The sequence below is a fragment of the Eriocheir sinensis genome, chromosome 59 (genome assembly GCF_024679095.1).
Source record: "Eriocheir sinensis breed Jianghai 21 chromosome 59, ASM2467909v1, whole genome shotgun sequence".
NCBI lineage: Eukaryota > Metazoa > Arthropoda > Malacostraca > Decapoda > Varunidae > Eriocheir > Eriocheir sinensis.
Window position 1 is genome coordinate 7,818,421 of NC_066567.1, and position 16,564 is coordinate 7,834,984.

The following is a 16,564-nucleotide window of genomic DNA, read 5'->3' on the forward strand; positions in this document are numbered from 1 at the left end:
TTTGATTCAAAGCCTCAAATGAGCATCTAAATAGCAAATAATATAAACATCTAACTTCTTTCTTCCTTGTGTATTATATTGTATTTGTTGTATTATCTTGCTCTGTATTGTTCTGTATTATATTTTTTTTTTACATCAAAGGACTACGGCTCAAGGGCAACAAAATTAGTAGTAATAAAAAATAATAAAAAAAAGCGCGCTACTCACATTAAATAGTACCCAAAAGAGAGGTCAATTTCGGGTGGAGAGGTGTCTTGATTGTCGTGATTTCTTTGTCGGATTTTATATGAATGTAATCTTTTTTTTTCTTTTCTTTTTTTTGGTATTTCGTAGGGGATTGCGGAATATGTTATTTGATGAACTAACTCATACCAAATAAAACCAATCAGTATTAGCATAGTATCTATATAATTTTGAAGATCCTCACATATAGGTAACCAACGGATTTATTTTATTTCTGCTATAATCCTCCTGTCCTTGAATAAAACGATATCTCCTTACCTTGATATTTCCGCTTCCCTCTATAGTTCCCTTCGTAAATCCCTGTATCATTCCCTAGCATTCCTTTCCCTGTGTTCTGTAATCCCCATTTTTTCTATAGTTCCCTTCGTAAATCCCTGTATCATTCCCTAGCATTCCTTTCCCTGTGTTCTGTAATCCCCATTTTTTCTATAGTTTCCTTCGTAAATCCCTGTATCATTCCCTAGCATTCCTTTCCCTGTGTTCTGTATATGATCCCCATTTTTTCTATAGTTTCCTTCGTAAATCTCTCCCATTTCTTCCCCTGTGTATTGTAATCCCCTTGAATGTCCGTGGTTAATCCTTCTCCCTCCCGCCCATTTCCTTACCTTAATATCTCCTAAGCCTCCAATATCCTTCTGTTTCTCACCTGTGTCCTTTTATTCACGGGCAGCTAATAAGTCAGGTGAGGCGGAGCTGATGAAATATGTAATGTTCAACTTCTTTTCCCTTTCACTTCCCTCCTCCTCCTCCTCCTTCTCCTTCTCCTTCTCCTCCAAATCTAAGACCATTCGTATACCTATTTCACACACACAAACTTACACAATAACTAACTCACTACGTAAATAGATAAATAAATAGAATGTTCAATTTATTTTCGCTTTCACCTTCTCCTCCTCCTCCTCCTCCTTCTCCTCCTACAAATCTAAGACCATTCGTATATTTGACACACACAAACTTACACAATAACTAACTAACTAACTAACTATATAGAGTGTTCAACTTCTTTTCGCCTTCACCTTCTCCTCCAAATCTAAAACCACACAAAAACTTACACAATATCTAACTAACTAACTAATTAATTAAGTAAAGAGATAAATAGAATAACGCTGAGGCCAGTAAGTTGATATGGAAAGCACCGGTTAAATCTTTATTAAAAAATGTAATGAACGTAAATACACACTCTAATAGACGGAAGGAAATACATAAAGAGAATAGACTTACAATCATTCACGTCCTTCCTCTCCTTATGTTACACGTGTTATCTCTTAGTGTTATGTTTGAACTCTTGTGTGTGTGTCATCTTTTTCTTCTTCTTCTTCTTCTTCTTCTTCTTTTTCTTTTTATTTTTCTTCTTTTTCTTCTTTTCCTTTTTTTTCTTCTTTCTCTTCTTTTTCTTTTTCTTATTCCTCTTCATCTTCTTCCTCTTCTTCTTCCTCTTCTTCTTCTTCTTCTTCTTCGTCTTCTTTTTCTTCATATTCTTCTTCTTGTGGGTGTGATTACAAACTTTTAACATAGTCTGTCAAGTTGCTTAAAGGTCACTGACAGTAATAACAATAATAATAATAATAATGATAATAACAATAACAACAGGATAATATAGCCGAATGATTAGCTTTGGTTTTCTAGATAATAAATAATAATCTAATAAGAGGTAAGAACAAAGGGAGGGGGAGGGGAGAGGAGTCCATTTCCGTCAGGTGAGAGAGTAGGTAAAAGGAGGGGGGGGGAGGCAGGGGGGGGGACCATGGAGGGGACTGTGGGGGGAGGGGACTGCTGGGATGGTTGTCTGTCATGCTCTGCCGCCTCCCTCGCGTCCCTCGTCCTGCCTCGGCGCCGCCCTGAAGGTCACCTGTCGCCCGGAAGTCAGGTGTTAGGTCCGGTCACTCCTCCTCGACCCAGTGCTGAGGATATGAATGAATGAATAAATAGGTGAATGAATAAACGAATGAAGGAAAGAATGTATGAATGAATGAGTGAATGAATGGATGAATGAATGAATGAATGAATGGATGGTTGGATGAATGAATGAATGAATGAATAATAAATTAATGAGTGAATGGATGGTTGGATGAATGAATGAATGTATGAATGAATGAGTGAATGGATGGTTGGATGAATGAATGAATGAATAAATAAATGAATGAGTAAATGAATGAAGAAAAGAATGAATGAATGAATGGATGAATAAACAAATGAATAAACAAAGAAAGAAAGAAAGAAATACCTCAACATACAAAAAGACAATATTCCAGTTTTCATCTTATTCTTATTCTCATTCTCACAAGTACTACTACTACTACTACTACTACTACTACTACTACTACTACTACTACTACTACTACTGATGCTTACTTTACATTTATAGCTGACGTGAAGGAACCAAGTGTGTGTGTGTGTGGGGGGGGGTAGTTGTAGGGAGGAGGGGGGGGCGTTGTGAGAGGGGGGGAGGGAGGCAATGTGTGAGGAAGGGGGTGGGGGTGACTCCTCCTACCCCTTCCCCCCACGCCCCCTCCTCCTCCTCTTCCTCCTTCTCCTCTTCCTCCTCTTACTTTATAAACCACTGAAATGAGAGAAGCAAGTTACCTTAGATGTTACTTAACCACTCGTCTCTCTCTCTCTCTCTCTCTCTCTCTCTCTCTCTCTCTCTCTCTCTCTCTCTCTCTCTCTCTCTCTCTCTCTGACAGGCAGATAGAGAGATAAAAAGAAAGAAGTAGACAGACGTACGAGAGGTGAAGACAGACAGACAGAGATTGAGAAAGAGACAGACAGACAGGAACAGACAGACAGACGGAGATTGAAAAAGAGACAGACGGACAGAAACGAACAGACAAACAGAAGCACACACACCCCACACACGTAAAGATGGACAGACAAGCATAAAACGACAGACAGACAGACAGACAGACACTCACCCGTTCTGGCCAGGTGGAGGTGGAATGCGAAATTGAGTAAAGTCGGCATGGAAACTTTTGCTCTTCGTTGGACTTCGATTTCTGCGAGTTAAAGAAAAATAAGACAAATAAATAAATAAATAAATAAATAAGTAAAATGCATAAAGAAAAAAAAGAATATATGTAAAAACTGCCTAATTTTTTTTTTTTTTTTTTTTTTGCTCTATTCAGTATTTATCTTAGCACTAATTTCCTCTTTAAACATATATATAAAAGTCACTCTTATTCAGATTTTCTACATAAACAGCCGATGAAACTATAGCTTTTTTATCCTGTTTGTCTGTCTGTCTGTCTGTCTAACTGTTTATATTTGTCACTTTTTGTCTGTCTGTCTGTCTGTCTAACTCTTAATATCTCTGTCCATTTATCTGCCTGTCTGCTTGTCTGTCTGTCTGTCTATCTGTCTATCTATTTGTCAGCTTGTCTAACTATTTATATTTGTCACTTTCTGTCTGTCTGTCTATAACTATTTGTATATCTGTCCCTTTATCTGCCTGTCTGTCTGTCTATGTCTCTTACCTTGGTGCATTATGGTGTGACGGGGCGGGGAAGGGGGCAGGGGGCGGGGGCGGCTTTTTCGGGGGGGCAGAGTGTGGATGAGGAGGTGATGTGGACATGGATGAGGCGGGAGGGGAGGTGGAGATGGCGGGGGATGAGAGTGGACGGGATGTGGATGCTGTGGACGGGTGAACGGATGGCGTGCTGTAGTGAGACGGCTCCGGGTAGTGGGTGATGGGTATGGATGTGGAGTGGGAGAGATGGACGACGGTCTCTCTGGGATGGGTGGAGAAGGACGTGTGATGGATGTAAGTGGAGTGCTGGGTGGAGGAAGTGGATGAACTCGTGTAAGAAGCTGTAGTAGATGACTCATATGGAGTGGATGCATAAGGGCTTGTGGAATGGGTGATATGTGGAGGGGGAGGGGGGAGGAAGGAAGGGGAGGGGGAGGAGGGGAGAGAGAAAGGGGGAGGGGAGGAGGGGAGAGAGACAGGGGGAGGAGTGGTAGGTGGAGGAGGAGGGGTGAAATGTGGAGGAGGAGGAGGAGGGGTGAAATGTGGAGGAGGAGGAGGAGGGGTGAAATGTGGAGGAGGGGGAGGAGGGGGGTAGGGTGAATGTGGAGGGGGGGAAGGGGTATGGGCCTCCTCTTGGTATTCCCAGATGGTCTCATAACCCCCAGGCTCCCCCAGTTCTCCCCCAGGTGGCGTAGGGGGGAGGCGGGGGAGGGGGGAGTTGGGGGAGAGGTGGGGTGGGGGGGACTCCGGGCCCGTGAGTCGCTCCCCAACCGAAATGTGGTCCAGGTGTTGGAAATTCGTGGGGGGCCCGATCATCTTCTTCCTGGGGGGAGGCGGGGGAAGAAGGGGGGCGAGGGGAGGGGAGAAAGAGCATATGAGAGGTGGACCGGTTATAATGTGCATCTATGGATATCTATGTAAATTGAAGATCATATGTGTAAATCTATGTAAATCTATATATGAAAATCTCTCTCTCTCTCTCTCTCTCTATGGATATCTATGTAAATTAAAGATCATGTGTAAATCTATGTAAATCTATATGAAAATTCTCTCTCTCTCTCTCTCTCTCTCTCTCTCTCTCTCTCTCTCTCTCTCTCTCTCTCTCTCTCTCTCTCTCTCTCTCTCTCTCTCTCTCTCTCTCTCTCTCTCTCTCTCTCTCTCTCTCTCAATGGATATCTATATAAATTAAAGATCATGTGTAAATCTATATGAATCTCTCTCTCTCTCTCTCTCTCTCTCTCTCTCTCTCTCTCTCTCTCTCTCTCTCTCTCTCTCTCTCTCTCTCTCTCTCATCAGTATAATTTTTCTCCTTATCATCCGCTTTTTTCTTCTATTCTTTCTTCCTTTCTATCTCCCTTATTCGTTATTTTCTTCTCTCCATTTTGTTCTCTCTTTCCTTTCCCTTCGTTTATTTTCTTTTCTCTCTCCTCCTCTTTTCTCTTCATCTATTCTTTTTATACTTTTTTTGGGAGGGGATGTCTTCTCTCTCTCTCTCTCTCTCTCTCTCTCTCTCTCTCTCTCTCTCTCTCTCACCTCACACGTAGGGAGGGTCGCGTGGGCTTGGGGGCCGTAGGGGGGGGCTGTGGGGGGTCCTTTTGGGGGGTCGGCTCGTTATGGTCCTGCTGCTGCTGATGATGATGATGATGATGATGCTGTTGTTGTTGTTGTTGTTGTTCCTGGTCGTTCTGAAGGTCGTACTCTGAGTCGTTCGTTGTCTGTGAGTTATTAGTTATTATTATTATTATCATTATTATTATTATTATTATTATTATTATTATTATCATTAGTAGAAGTAGTAGTAGTAGTAGTAGTAGTAGTATAGTAGTAGTAGTATCATTATTATTATTATTATTATTATTATTATTATTATTATTATTATGTTGATTACAAAAAACAAGAAAAACCGGATCGTTAAAAAGAAGAAATGGCAAAGAAAAAAAAGATCAGGCACACCAAAAAAATTACCACAAACAAGAATGAAAATAAAACAAAATAAAGAAAAACGAAAAAAAAAACTATTATTCTACCCACAGCCCAACGTCATACATACATACATCCTACATACATACATACAAGAGGGGAATATCAAGACGTTTCTCTCTCTCTCTCTCTCTCTCTCTCTTGGACACTTCGTCTGCTAGCTTCTGCAGGAGCAACAGATTGGCGACTTTTTATGTATTTTCTTAGTTTCTTTTTTGATTCTTGCCCTTGAGATGTTTCCTACACCTTACATATACATACATACATCTGGATCTGGATCTAGATAAATGATGCGCAGGGCTCCCGTACAGGTGCATAACACGCATATTTGTTGGCTGTTGGGGGGACGGGGGAGCCGAGTGTGCAGGGGAGGGAAGTGAATCAAGTGTAATTGTTAGTGTTGGTGTGTTGTGGTGACAAGTGAGTATGTATTTGTTTTCTGAATGAGTCTATTGTACCGCAGTCTAAAATCTGTTGAGGGAGGCTGTTCCAGTCACGTATGGTGCGTGGAAAGTATGAGTGCTTGTATGCGTCAGTGTTAGTGTGATATGTTTGCATGGTATTATATGGATGTGTGTGTTACGAGTACGTTGACTGTTTGCGTTGTGTAGGTATGTTTGTGGGTTAATGTCAATGTGAGTGTTTGTGATCTTGTACATAAGTGTAAGTCTGTGTGCTTGTCTGCGTATGTGAAGAGGGTCCATGTTTATCTGTTGTTTGATCCGTGTTGTGGTTCCGGGCGTTCGAGTGTAATTGTTTGTAATGAATCTTGCCGCCTTGGTGTTGATTTGTTCTAACCTATCAATGTTTCTGTGTGTGTAAGGATCCCACACCGTGGAGCAGTATTCCAGTGTTGGTCTCACAAGTGTGTCATAAGCTATGTGTTTAATGTCAGGTGTGCAGTTATGTAAATTCCTCCTCAGGAACCCCAGTGTTCTGTTGGCTGTGGCACTGATATGGTATTTGTGGGTGTTGAATTTCAAGTTAGTTGAGAGATGGATACCAAGGTACTTGTGTGTGTGAACTGATTGTAAATTTGAATTGTGGAGAGTGTAAGTGTGATGGAGGGGGTTGTGCGCTCTGGTGAATCTTAATAGTTTGCATTTGTCTGGTCGGAAGTGCATCTGCCAGGTGCGTTCCCACCGCTCGAGGGCGTCCAAGTCGTTTTGTAGTAGTCTGCAGTCGTCACTGACGACTCGTCAGTAGTCTTTACTGCTCTAAACAGTAAACTATCGTCGGCAAATAGTTTAGTGGAAGAGTTATTACATACTTAAACACATACATACAGACTTTCCTCCTTTTCTCTCGCCGGCTGGAAAGGGATTGGGTTTGTCTGTCGGAGTCTTAGCAAACGAAACTATGCCTTCTATTTCTACGACAGAGGATTAAGGAGGAGTTTGGTCCCACTCCCTTGCTTCCCTGGTAGTGGTGGTGATGGTGATGGTGGTGGTGGGTATGGTGATAGACAGACAGACAGACAGACAAACATACATACGTTATCATACCTACCTCCCTACCGAGCCTACTTACCTCCCTACCTAGCTTACCTACCTAGCCTACCTACCTTCCTACCTAGCCTACCTGCCTACCTCCCTACCTAGCCTACTTACCCCCCTACCTAGCCTACCTACCTTCCTACCTAGCCTACCTACCTCCCTACCTAGCCTACCTACCTCCCTACCTACCTCCCTACCTAGCCTACCTACCTTCCTACCTAGCCTACCTACCTCCCTACCTAGCCTACCTACCTCCCTACCTAGCCTACCTACCTCCCTACCTAGCCTACCTACCTCCCTACCTAGCCTACCTACCTCCCTACCTAGCCTACCTACCTCCCTACCTAGCCTACCTACCTCCCTACCTAGCCTACCTACCTCCCTACCTAGCCTACCTACCTCCCTACCTAGCCTACCTACCAGCGTTGGCAAATTATCGTACACACCGTATTCCCTTTTCGTAGTTTCTGACTGATATGTATAGCAAAAACAAACAAACAAACATCGATAAATAACAGTTTTAACGCTAACTTTAATAATCTTCCGTAATTTGTATAGGTACGAGAGTTTGAGGCTTAATAATGATAAATACAATGTGGTGAGTACGATAATATGGTAACGCTGCTACCTACCTACCTAGCTCAGACAGACAGGCAGACAGACAGACAGACAGACCTGGAGTAGCTGGGAGAGGTGTTCAGCGTCCGCGGTTGTCGGGTCGATGTGAAGGACGTGACGGAAGTTTGAGGGAAGGCTGATCATGTCCTTGCTGCGAGAGAGAGAGAGAGAGAGAGAGAGAGAGATGGAGGAAAAGGGAGAAGGAAAAGGAATAGGAAGAAGTAGATAAGCATGAAAATAATATATGTTGAGAGAGAGAGAGAGAGAGAGAGAGAGAGAGACTGTTTATCTTCTTAGGCATTCCTTTCATGTGTTTTTCTGTATACATAATCATCACACACACACACACACACACACACACACACACACACGTACGCACTTTCTTTCTCTCTCTCTCTCTCTCTCTCTCTCTCTCTCTCTCTCTCTCTCTCTCTCTCTCTCACCTTATTTTCCGGTATCTTCGCCCAGAGGAAGGGGAGGTCTGGTCTTCCTCCCCTTCCTCCTCCTCCGCCTCCTCCTCATCCCTCCTCGGTCCTTCCTCCTCCCTGCCTCCTCCTTCACCCTCTTCCTGGACGACCTTGAAGAGAGAAAACGGAATGTGAGCGTTCGCGTAACCACAAGAATGAGAGAAAACGAGGCTAATGGATAAAAGAATAGACGAGGAATTCCACGAAACCAGAAGTAAGAAAGACAGGTGTACTGTGCAAGAATTGAAATAAAAGAAAATGGGATGATTGCATATATAAGAAAGTAAATACAACGAGCTTACTATACACAGAAAACAACAGACACATGTACTATGCAACAACTGGAATCAAAGAAAATGGGATGGTTATAAATATGACAAAATAAAGAAAACGAGAGTATACACATTTAAATGGAAATAGAAAATCCATGTCATCAGTGAAATCCTCTCATATAAGAACATAAGACCATAAGAACGTAAAGAGTCTGGCATACGGCCTCTTGCACTCCTTACGTTCTTATGTTCTAATGTTCTTATAAGAGAGAAATGGATTTATACTCTCAAATGCTTCCGGCTTTTATTACGACTATTTGCAGAGGCCACAGAGTAGGTTAGTAAGAGTCCCACCAGTGTCTTTCCCGTCCTTGGTCCGAAAGCCTTGTAGAGTATATATCCCACCGCTGCCACCAGTGTAGTAAAGCATAGCATAACCCTGTAACCACCAACACTTGAACAGTATCACCAATGTAACACACGTCCGTATTCTCAACACTTCCGGCTCATACAACAAATAGATCCAAAGGCCTCAAGGGAGATGAATCGGGTTCTCTTTGTATTTCTTTCACGTCCATGGTGCAGAAGCCTTGTAGAGTACATATCCCACCGCTGCCACCAGTGTAGTAAAGCATAGCAGAACGCCGCAACCACCAACAGTACCACCAATGTAAAACACACCTGTATTCTCAACGCTTCCGCCTCTTACAACAAATATTTTCATGGTTGTTTCTTTACGTTCATGGTGCAGAAGCCTTGTCATACTATCACTAGACTCGTAAAGCAATGAGTAGCAGTGAGACTCGTAAGGAGCAATGAGTAGATTTTTTTTTTTTTTCATTATTGTTTCCTTTTTTCTTTGCCCTTGAGCTGTCTTCTTTGCTGGAAAAAAACTACCCATGGAAATACCCACAACCTCTTCGAAAGCCTTATCGAATGTGGGTGTGTAAGCTCCGAAATGCTTGAGAATTTGGGTAAGATCTAACACTATGATAACCCCAATAGCTTCTGTATGAGAGTTTATTCATATAGGAGTAATTATTTGGAAAGGTTTGACGTAAATTTTCTTCTTACTTGCCACAGAGAGGGAACAGAGGAGAAGTGTAAAAATAAAAACAAGTACTAAGTGGATTAATAAAACGGTGAACTGTTTGAGGATACGGTCCTTACTAAACAGGATAGACGTGGAGGAAAAGGAAATGATTCACCACCCAATGCTTGACAGAGGAAACAAAATCACTAGTTCTCGTGGTAAGTCCCAGGGCCATATTCTTAAACGGATCAGCGCTCAAGCACACAGAGTTCATAATGCTTTCGTAGGACATTTGGGAATTTCCGGTGATAGTTTAATGACCCTGGCGGTATTTTGTGGGAGGGAGAGAGGAAGAAAAAGAAATGAGGGAGAAGGGTAACAGAGATGGACTGAGGGAGAGAAAGGATAACAATGGAAGGCTAAGGAGGAGGTAGATAAAAAGGGAGAGAAAAGGTAACGAAGGGAGAAGGGAGGAAGATAAAGGGAGGGACAAAAGGGTTATTTACTGAAGGGAAGGAAGAAGGAAGAGGATGAATGAGAAAAAAAACACTCATTAGAACCCGACTGATCTTTCTGACCTTTCTTCTGCATACCATAAACTAAAAAAAAAGAGCCCGCCTGAGCTTTTTGGACCTTGGAAATATGTCTGACCTTTCCTCTGTATACCATGAACCTTAAAAAGAACCCGACTGACCTTTTTAGACCTTGGAAACCTGTCTGATCTTTCTTCTGTACACCGTGAACCCCCCAAAAAGAACCCGACTGATCTTTTTGACCTTTGGAAATCTGTCTGACCTTTCTTCTGTATACCATGAACCTTAAAAAAGAACCCGACTGATCTTTTTGGCCTTTGAAAATAGTCTGACCTTTTTTCTGTATACCATGAACCCCAAAAAAGAACCCAACTGATCTTTTTGACCTTTGAAAATACAGTCTGACCTTTCTTCTGTATACCATGAACCCCCAAAAAGAACCCGACTGATCTTTTTTGACCTTGGAAATGGTCTGACCTTTTTTCTGTATACCATGAACCTAAAAAAGAGCCCGACTGATCTTTTAGGACCTTAGAAATGTCTGACCTTTCCTCTGTATACCATGAACCTAAAAAAAGAACCCGACTGATCTTTTTGACCTTGGAAATATGTCTGACCTTTCTTCTATACCATGAACCTACAAAAACACTCATGAGAACCCTATTGATCTTTTTGACCTTTGGAAATCTGTCTGACCTTTCTTCTGTACCATGAACCTACAAAAACACTCATGAGAACCCTACTGATCTCCTTTATGACCTTTGGAAATAGTTGATGTGCAAAGCGGAAATGTCTGAGGATACCGACCAGTCCTTTGTTTTGGTACCGGACCTCTGAAAATACCGACCAGTCTCTTGTTTTGGCACCAGATGTCTGAAAATACCGACCAGTCTCTTGTTTTGGCACCAGATGTCTGAAAATACCGACCAGTCCTTTGTTTTGGTACCGGACCTCTGAAAATACCGACCAGTCTCTTGTTTTGGCACCAGATGTCTGAAAATACCGACCAGTCCTTTGTTTTGGTACCGGACCTCTGAAAATACCGACCAGTCTCTTGTTTTGGCACCAGATGTCTGAAAATACCGACCAGTCTCTTGTTTTGGCACCAGATGTCTGAAAATACCGACCAGTCTCTTGTTTTGGCACCAGATGTCTGAAAATACCGACCAGTCCTTTGTTTTGGTACCGGACCTCTGAAAATACCGACCAGTCTCTTGTTTTGGCACCAGATGTCTGAAAACACCGACCAGTCTCTTGTTTTGGCACCAGATGTCTGAAAATACCGACCAGTCCCTTGTTTTGGCACCGGACCTCTGAAAACACCGACCAGTCTCTTGTTTTGGCACCAGATGTCTGAAAATACCGACCAGTCCCTTGTTTTGGCACCAGATGTCTGAAAATACCGACCAGTCCTTTGTTTTGGCACCGGACCTCTGAAAATACCGACCAGTCCCTTGTTTTGGCACCAGATGTCTGAAAATACCGACCAGTCCCTTGTTTTGGCACCAGATGTCTGAAAATACCGACCAGTCACTTGTTTTGGCACCAGATGTCTGAAAATACCGACCAGTCCTTTGTTTTGGCACCAGATGTCTGAAAATACCGACCAGTCCTTTGTTTTGGCACCAGATGTCTGAAAATACCGACCAGTCCTTTGTTTTGGCACCAGATGTCTGAAAATACCGACCAGTCTCTTGTTTTGGCACCAGATGTCTGAAAATACCGACCAGTCCTTTGTTTTGGCACCGGACCTCTGAAAATACCGACCAGTCCCTTGTTTTGGCACCAGATGTCTGAAAATACCGACCAGTCCCTTGTTTTGGCACCAGATGTCTGAAAATACCGACCAGTCCCTTGTTTTTGGCACCGGACCTCTGAAAATACCGACCAGTCCCTTGTTTTGGCACCAGATGTCTGAAAATACCGACCAGTCCCTTGTTTTGGCACCAGATGTCTGAAAATACCGACCAGTCCTTTGTTTTGGCACCGGACCTCTGAAAATACCGACCAGTCCCTTGTTTTGGCACCAGATGTCTGAAAATACCGACCAGTCCCTTGTTTTGGCACCAGATGTCTGAAAATACCGACCAGTCCTTTGTTTTGGCACCGGACCTCTGAAAACACCGACCAGTCTCTTGTTTTGGCACCAGATGTCTGAAAACACCGACCAGTCCCTTGTTTTGGTACCGGACCTCTGAAAATACCGACCAGTCTCTTGTTTTGGCACCAGATGTCTGAAAATACCGACCAGTCCTTTGTTTTGGCACCGGACCTCTGAAAATACCGACCAGTCCTTTGTTTTGGTACCGGACCTCTGAAAACACCGACCAGTCTCTTGTTTTGGCACCGGACCTCTGAAAATACCGACCAGTCCCTTGTTTTGGCACCGGACGAAGCTGATGTGACTGTCTTAGGCTCTTAGCTCACCTCCGTCTGGCTTTCCTGAGGGCCCGTTGCTGCTTCCTCCGCCACCTCGCTGTCCTCGAACCTGAAGCAACGACAGGCCTTGACTCTTTGCATGTTAACTGGTGACGTGGTGATAGTAGCAACACACATACAAAAAGGTCGTACACTTTTACAACTTATTCTCTACCTTATTTTGTCCCTTTCTCTCTTGGTAGTAATGAAAGGAGGAAGTATTTAGTCACTTGCTGAACCTGAACCTGAAGTAACGACAGGCCTTGACTCTTTGCATGTTAACAGGTGACGTGGTGATAGTAGTTGCAAAAATTCAAAAAAGGTCTTCCATTTTAACAACTTATTCTAACCTTATTTTGTCCCTTTCTCTCTTGGTAGTAATGAAATGAAGAAGTATTACAGTCACTTGCGGAACCTGAACCTGAAGTAACGACAGGCCTTGACTCTTTGCATGTTAACTGGGAACGGGGTGATAGTAGTTGCATAAATTCAAAAAAGGTCTTCCATTTTAACAACTTATTCTCTACCTTATTTTGTCCCTTTCTCTCTTGGTAGTAATTAAATGAAGAAGTATTTAGTCACTTGCAGAGCCTGAACCTGAAGTAACGACAGGCCTTGACTCTTTGCATGTTAACTGGGAACGTGGTGATAGTAGTTGCATAAATTCAAAAAAGGTCTTCCATTTTAACAACTTATTCTCTACCTTATTTTGTCCCTTTCTCTCTTGGTAGTAATTAAATGAAGAAGTATTTAGTCACTTGCAGAGCCTGAACCTGAAGTAACGACAGGCCTTGACTCTTTGCATGTTAACTGGGAACGTGGTGATAGTAGTTGCATAAATTCAAAAAAGGTCTTCCATTTTAACAACTTATTCTCTACCTTATTTTGTCCCTTTCTCTCTTGGTAGTAATTAAATGAAGAAGTATTTAGTCACTTGCAGAGCCTGAACCTGAAGTAACGACAGGCCTTGACTCTTTGCATGTTAACTGGGAACGTGGTGATAGTTGCAAAAATTCAAAAAAGGTCTTCCATTTTAACAACTTACTCTAACCTTATTTTGTCCCTTTCTCTCTTGGTAGTAATGAAAGGAGGAAGTATTATAGTCACTTGCGGAACCTGAACCTGAAGCAACGACAGGCCTTGACTCTTTGCATGTTAACAGGTGACGGGGTGATAGTAGTTGCAAAAATTCAAAAAAGGTCTTCCATTTTAACAACTTATTCTAACCTTATTTTGTCCCTTTCTCTCTTGGTAGTAATTAAATGATCAGATTCAGTCACTTGCAGAGCCTGAACCTGAAGTAACGACAGGCCTTGACTCTTTGCATGTTAACTGGGAACGTGGTGATAGTTGCAAAAATTCAAAAAAGGTCTTCCATTTTAACAACTTATTCTAACCTTATTTTGTCCCTTTCTCTCTTGGTAGTAATGAAATGAGGAAGTATATAGTCACTTGCTTGTCTAATCTTTCTTCCCTCACCTCCTCTATCCCTAAGGGGCTATTACACTGGGCAAATTTTCCGTGGATCTTCAGTCAAACCACAATTTCCGCTGGCGATGTTCTCATATTTTCGTGGTTTTCTGACGAGTCCACGATCTTACAAAGCTACGGTAGATTTCAGCGAAGGACGACGGTATTACTCACCATCATCATCAGCAGCAATAACAAGAACAAATGAGAACCACGCTAGCGGAAATCGTGGTTTGACTGAAGATCCACGGAAAATTTGCCCAGTGTAATAGCCCCTCGCCCATCCTACTTGCCTATTCCTATGATCTTTTATTTCCTTCCTTTTCCTTCCACCATTCTGTCCCTGCTCCCTATTCCCTATTCTGTTCCTTTTCTTTCTATTTGCTTATTCTTATATTCATCTCTTTTCCTCCCTTCCCCTATCCTTTCCTTTTCTTCCTATCTTCATATGCTATACGTTCTGCATTCTAATATACACTCCACTCCCTTCTTCCCTTACCCTATTTCTCCCTCCATCTTCCTCTGCTCCCTTTCTCCTTCCCTCCCCTTCTCTCCCTTCCCTCCAGCCTATCCTTCTGCTTCCCTTTACCCTACCTGTCCCTTCATTATAGGTCCATTATTCCCTTCCAACATGTCCCTTCCTCTCCCTTCCCTCCTCCTCCTCCTCATCCCGGTTGCCTGTCCCAGCTCACCTGTCCTGGGGCATGTAGGAGTGTCCCACGTGGATGAAGTTGGTGGGGTTGCCTATCATTGTCTTGTCCAGTTGAGGGTGCTCACTCTTGCCGCGCCTGAGGGAGATAGAGAAAGTGAGATATAATGAGATAGATAGATAATGAGAGAGAGAGAGAGAGAGAGAGAGAGAGAGAGAGAGAGAGAGATACGGACAGATAGATAGAAAGTGATAGAGTTTAAATTATCTTCATTATATAACCTTTTTAAACACATATTTTTTTTACTTTTTCACCTTACCTATTCGAAATTATTGACGTAGGGGAGATAGATAGATAAATAAATACATAGACAGATATAAATACAGATTAAGAGAGATGGATGGATTTCTATAATCTATTTTCATTAAGTTTAACACAATTTCTTTCACACACTCACATACCTACTCGAAATCCTTAACGTAGGAGGATGAAATAGATAAATCAATAGATAGAGACAGGTAGGTAAAGAGACAGAGAGAAGGAGGGGGTTTAATATATGTTCATTAACTTTAACACAATTTCCTTCACCCACTCACTTACCTACTCGAAATCCTTAACGTAGGAGGATGAAATAGATAGATCAATAGAGAGAGACAGGTAAATAGAGAGACAGAGAGAAAGAGAGGGTTTAATATATGTTCATTAACTTTAACACAATTTTCTTCACCCTCTTACTTAGCTACTTGAAATTTCTTGAAGTGATTTTGCAAAGCCATTCTTACCTGCTGATTTTCCTCTCCATGTTCGCCTTCATGATTTTGTTCTGCTGTATTTGAAGCCTCACTGTAGCCACCGACTGTATGTTGCACTGTATTTCACTCTCACTGTATTTTTCCTGTATTTCACTCTTTCACTGTATTTCACCTTCACTATTTTTCCTGTATTTCACTCTCTTTCACTGTATTTCACTGTATTTCACTCTCACTGTATTTTTCCTGTATTTCACTCTTTCACTGTATTTCACTGTATTTCACTCTCTTTCACTCTTTTTCACTGTATTTCACTCTTTCACCATATTTCACTCTCACTATATTTCACTGTATTTCTCTTTGTCACTAAACTTCAGTCTATTTCACAGTATTTCACTATTTCACTGTCAACACACTGAAATCCTCTTTGGTCTTCGTTGCTTAGATTTCACTTCAAAAGTCCTATTGAAAGACATAATCCTTGCTGTCTTCTTCACTGTTTAAATTTCACCGGACAAGTTCTGATTTCACCACACGTCATGAAAAGACGTTCCAATCTTTCCTATCTTCTTCACTGTCTAGATTTCATCACACAAGTTGTTAAAAGACGATCCAATCTTTTCACCACACAGTTTTAAAAGACGAGATCTCTTTTCCTTCACCACACAAGTTGTTAAAAGACGATCCAATCTTTCCTATCTTCTTCACTGTCTAGATTTCACCACACAAGTTGTTAAAAGACGATCCAATCTTTCCTATCTTCTTCACTGTCTAGATTTCACCACACAAGTTGTTAAAAGACGATCCAATCTTTCCTATCTTCTTCACTGTTTAAATTTCACCGTGCAAGCCTTGACAAGACGCACAAGTTCTATCAAGACATTCCAATCTTTCCTGTCTTTTTTGCTGTTTAGGTTTCACTGCACAAATCCTGTAAAAAAGTCGTTATAATCAGAGTTCTCTTCCCCACTGTTTCTATTTCACAGCACAAGTCCTGGTTTCACCACGCAACAAGCTCTATCAAAAGATATTCCAATCCTTCTTCTCTTCCTCAATCTCTATATTTCACCGCACAAGTTCTGATTTCACGACACAAACTATTATAACAAACATTCTAATCCTCTTTTTTTCATTTTTTGTCTCACTGCTAATCTTTTCTATTCCTCTTTTTG

At 42.0% G+C, this 16,564-nt stretch overlaps 2 protein-coding genes and 1 long non-coding RNA gene across 8 annotated transcripts in view; all 3 read right to left on the reverse strand.

The window, feature by feature from the left end:
* Positions 1–1,377: 1,377 nt before the first annotated feature.
* LOC126985501 (uncharacterized) lies at positions 1,378–16,007 on the reverse strand. Of its 6 annotated transcripts, none has more exons than XR_007738755.1 (10): positions 15,426–16,007; positions 14,686–14,781; positions 12,533–12,593; positions 8,244–8,377; positions 7,858–7,951; positions 5,240–5,421; positions 3,714–4,529; positions 3,156–3,236; positions 2,601–2,803; positions 1,378–2,144 (listed from the first exon to the last, which is right to left on the reverse strand). XR_007738755.1 is itself a non-coding variant. In XM_050840491.1 (10 exons), exons 2-10 carry the CDS (start codon positions 15,455–15,457, stop codon positions 2,114–2,116), a joined length of 1,527 nt encoding a protein of 508 aa, XP_050696448.1. In that variant the 5' UTR covers positions 15,458–15,567; positions 15,623–16,007; the 3' UTR covers positions 1,378–2,113. The 6 variants fall into 6 exon arrangements, 4 of the variants coding, with proteins under 4 accessions (XP_050696448.1, XP_050696449.1, XP_050696447.1 ...); XR_007738754.1 differs by having other exon boundaries at positions 2,596–2,803; XM_050840491.1 differs by lacking the exon at positions 2,601–2,803 and having other exon boundaries at positions 15,426–15,567; positions 15,623–16,007.
* Positions 10,167–12,523, reverse strand: LOC126985503 (uncharacterized). The gene is made up of 3 exons (XR_007738756.1): positions 12,218–12,523; positions 11,057–11,136; positions 10,167–10,936 (listed from the first exon to the last, which is right to left on the reverse strand). It is a non-coding gene; the product is annotated as an uncharacterized LOC126985503 (long non-coding RNA).
* A 48-nt stretch (positions 16,008–16,055) lies between the features above and the next one.
* Positions 16,056–16,564, reverse strand: part of LOC126985502 (activating signal cointegrator 1 complex subunit 2 homolog) — a 22,105-nt gene continuing 21,596 nt past the window's right edge. Inside the window, exon 9 of the mRNA XM_050840495.1 lies at positions 16,056–16,323. The gene's annotated coding sequence lies outside the window, so the exon portion shown is untranslated. The remainder of the gene's footprint in view (positions 16,324–16,564) is intronic.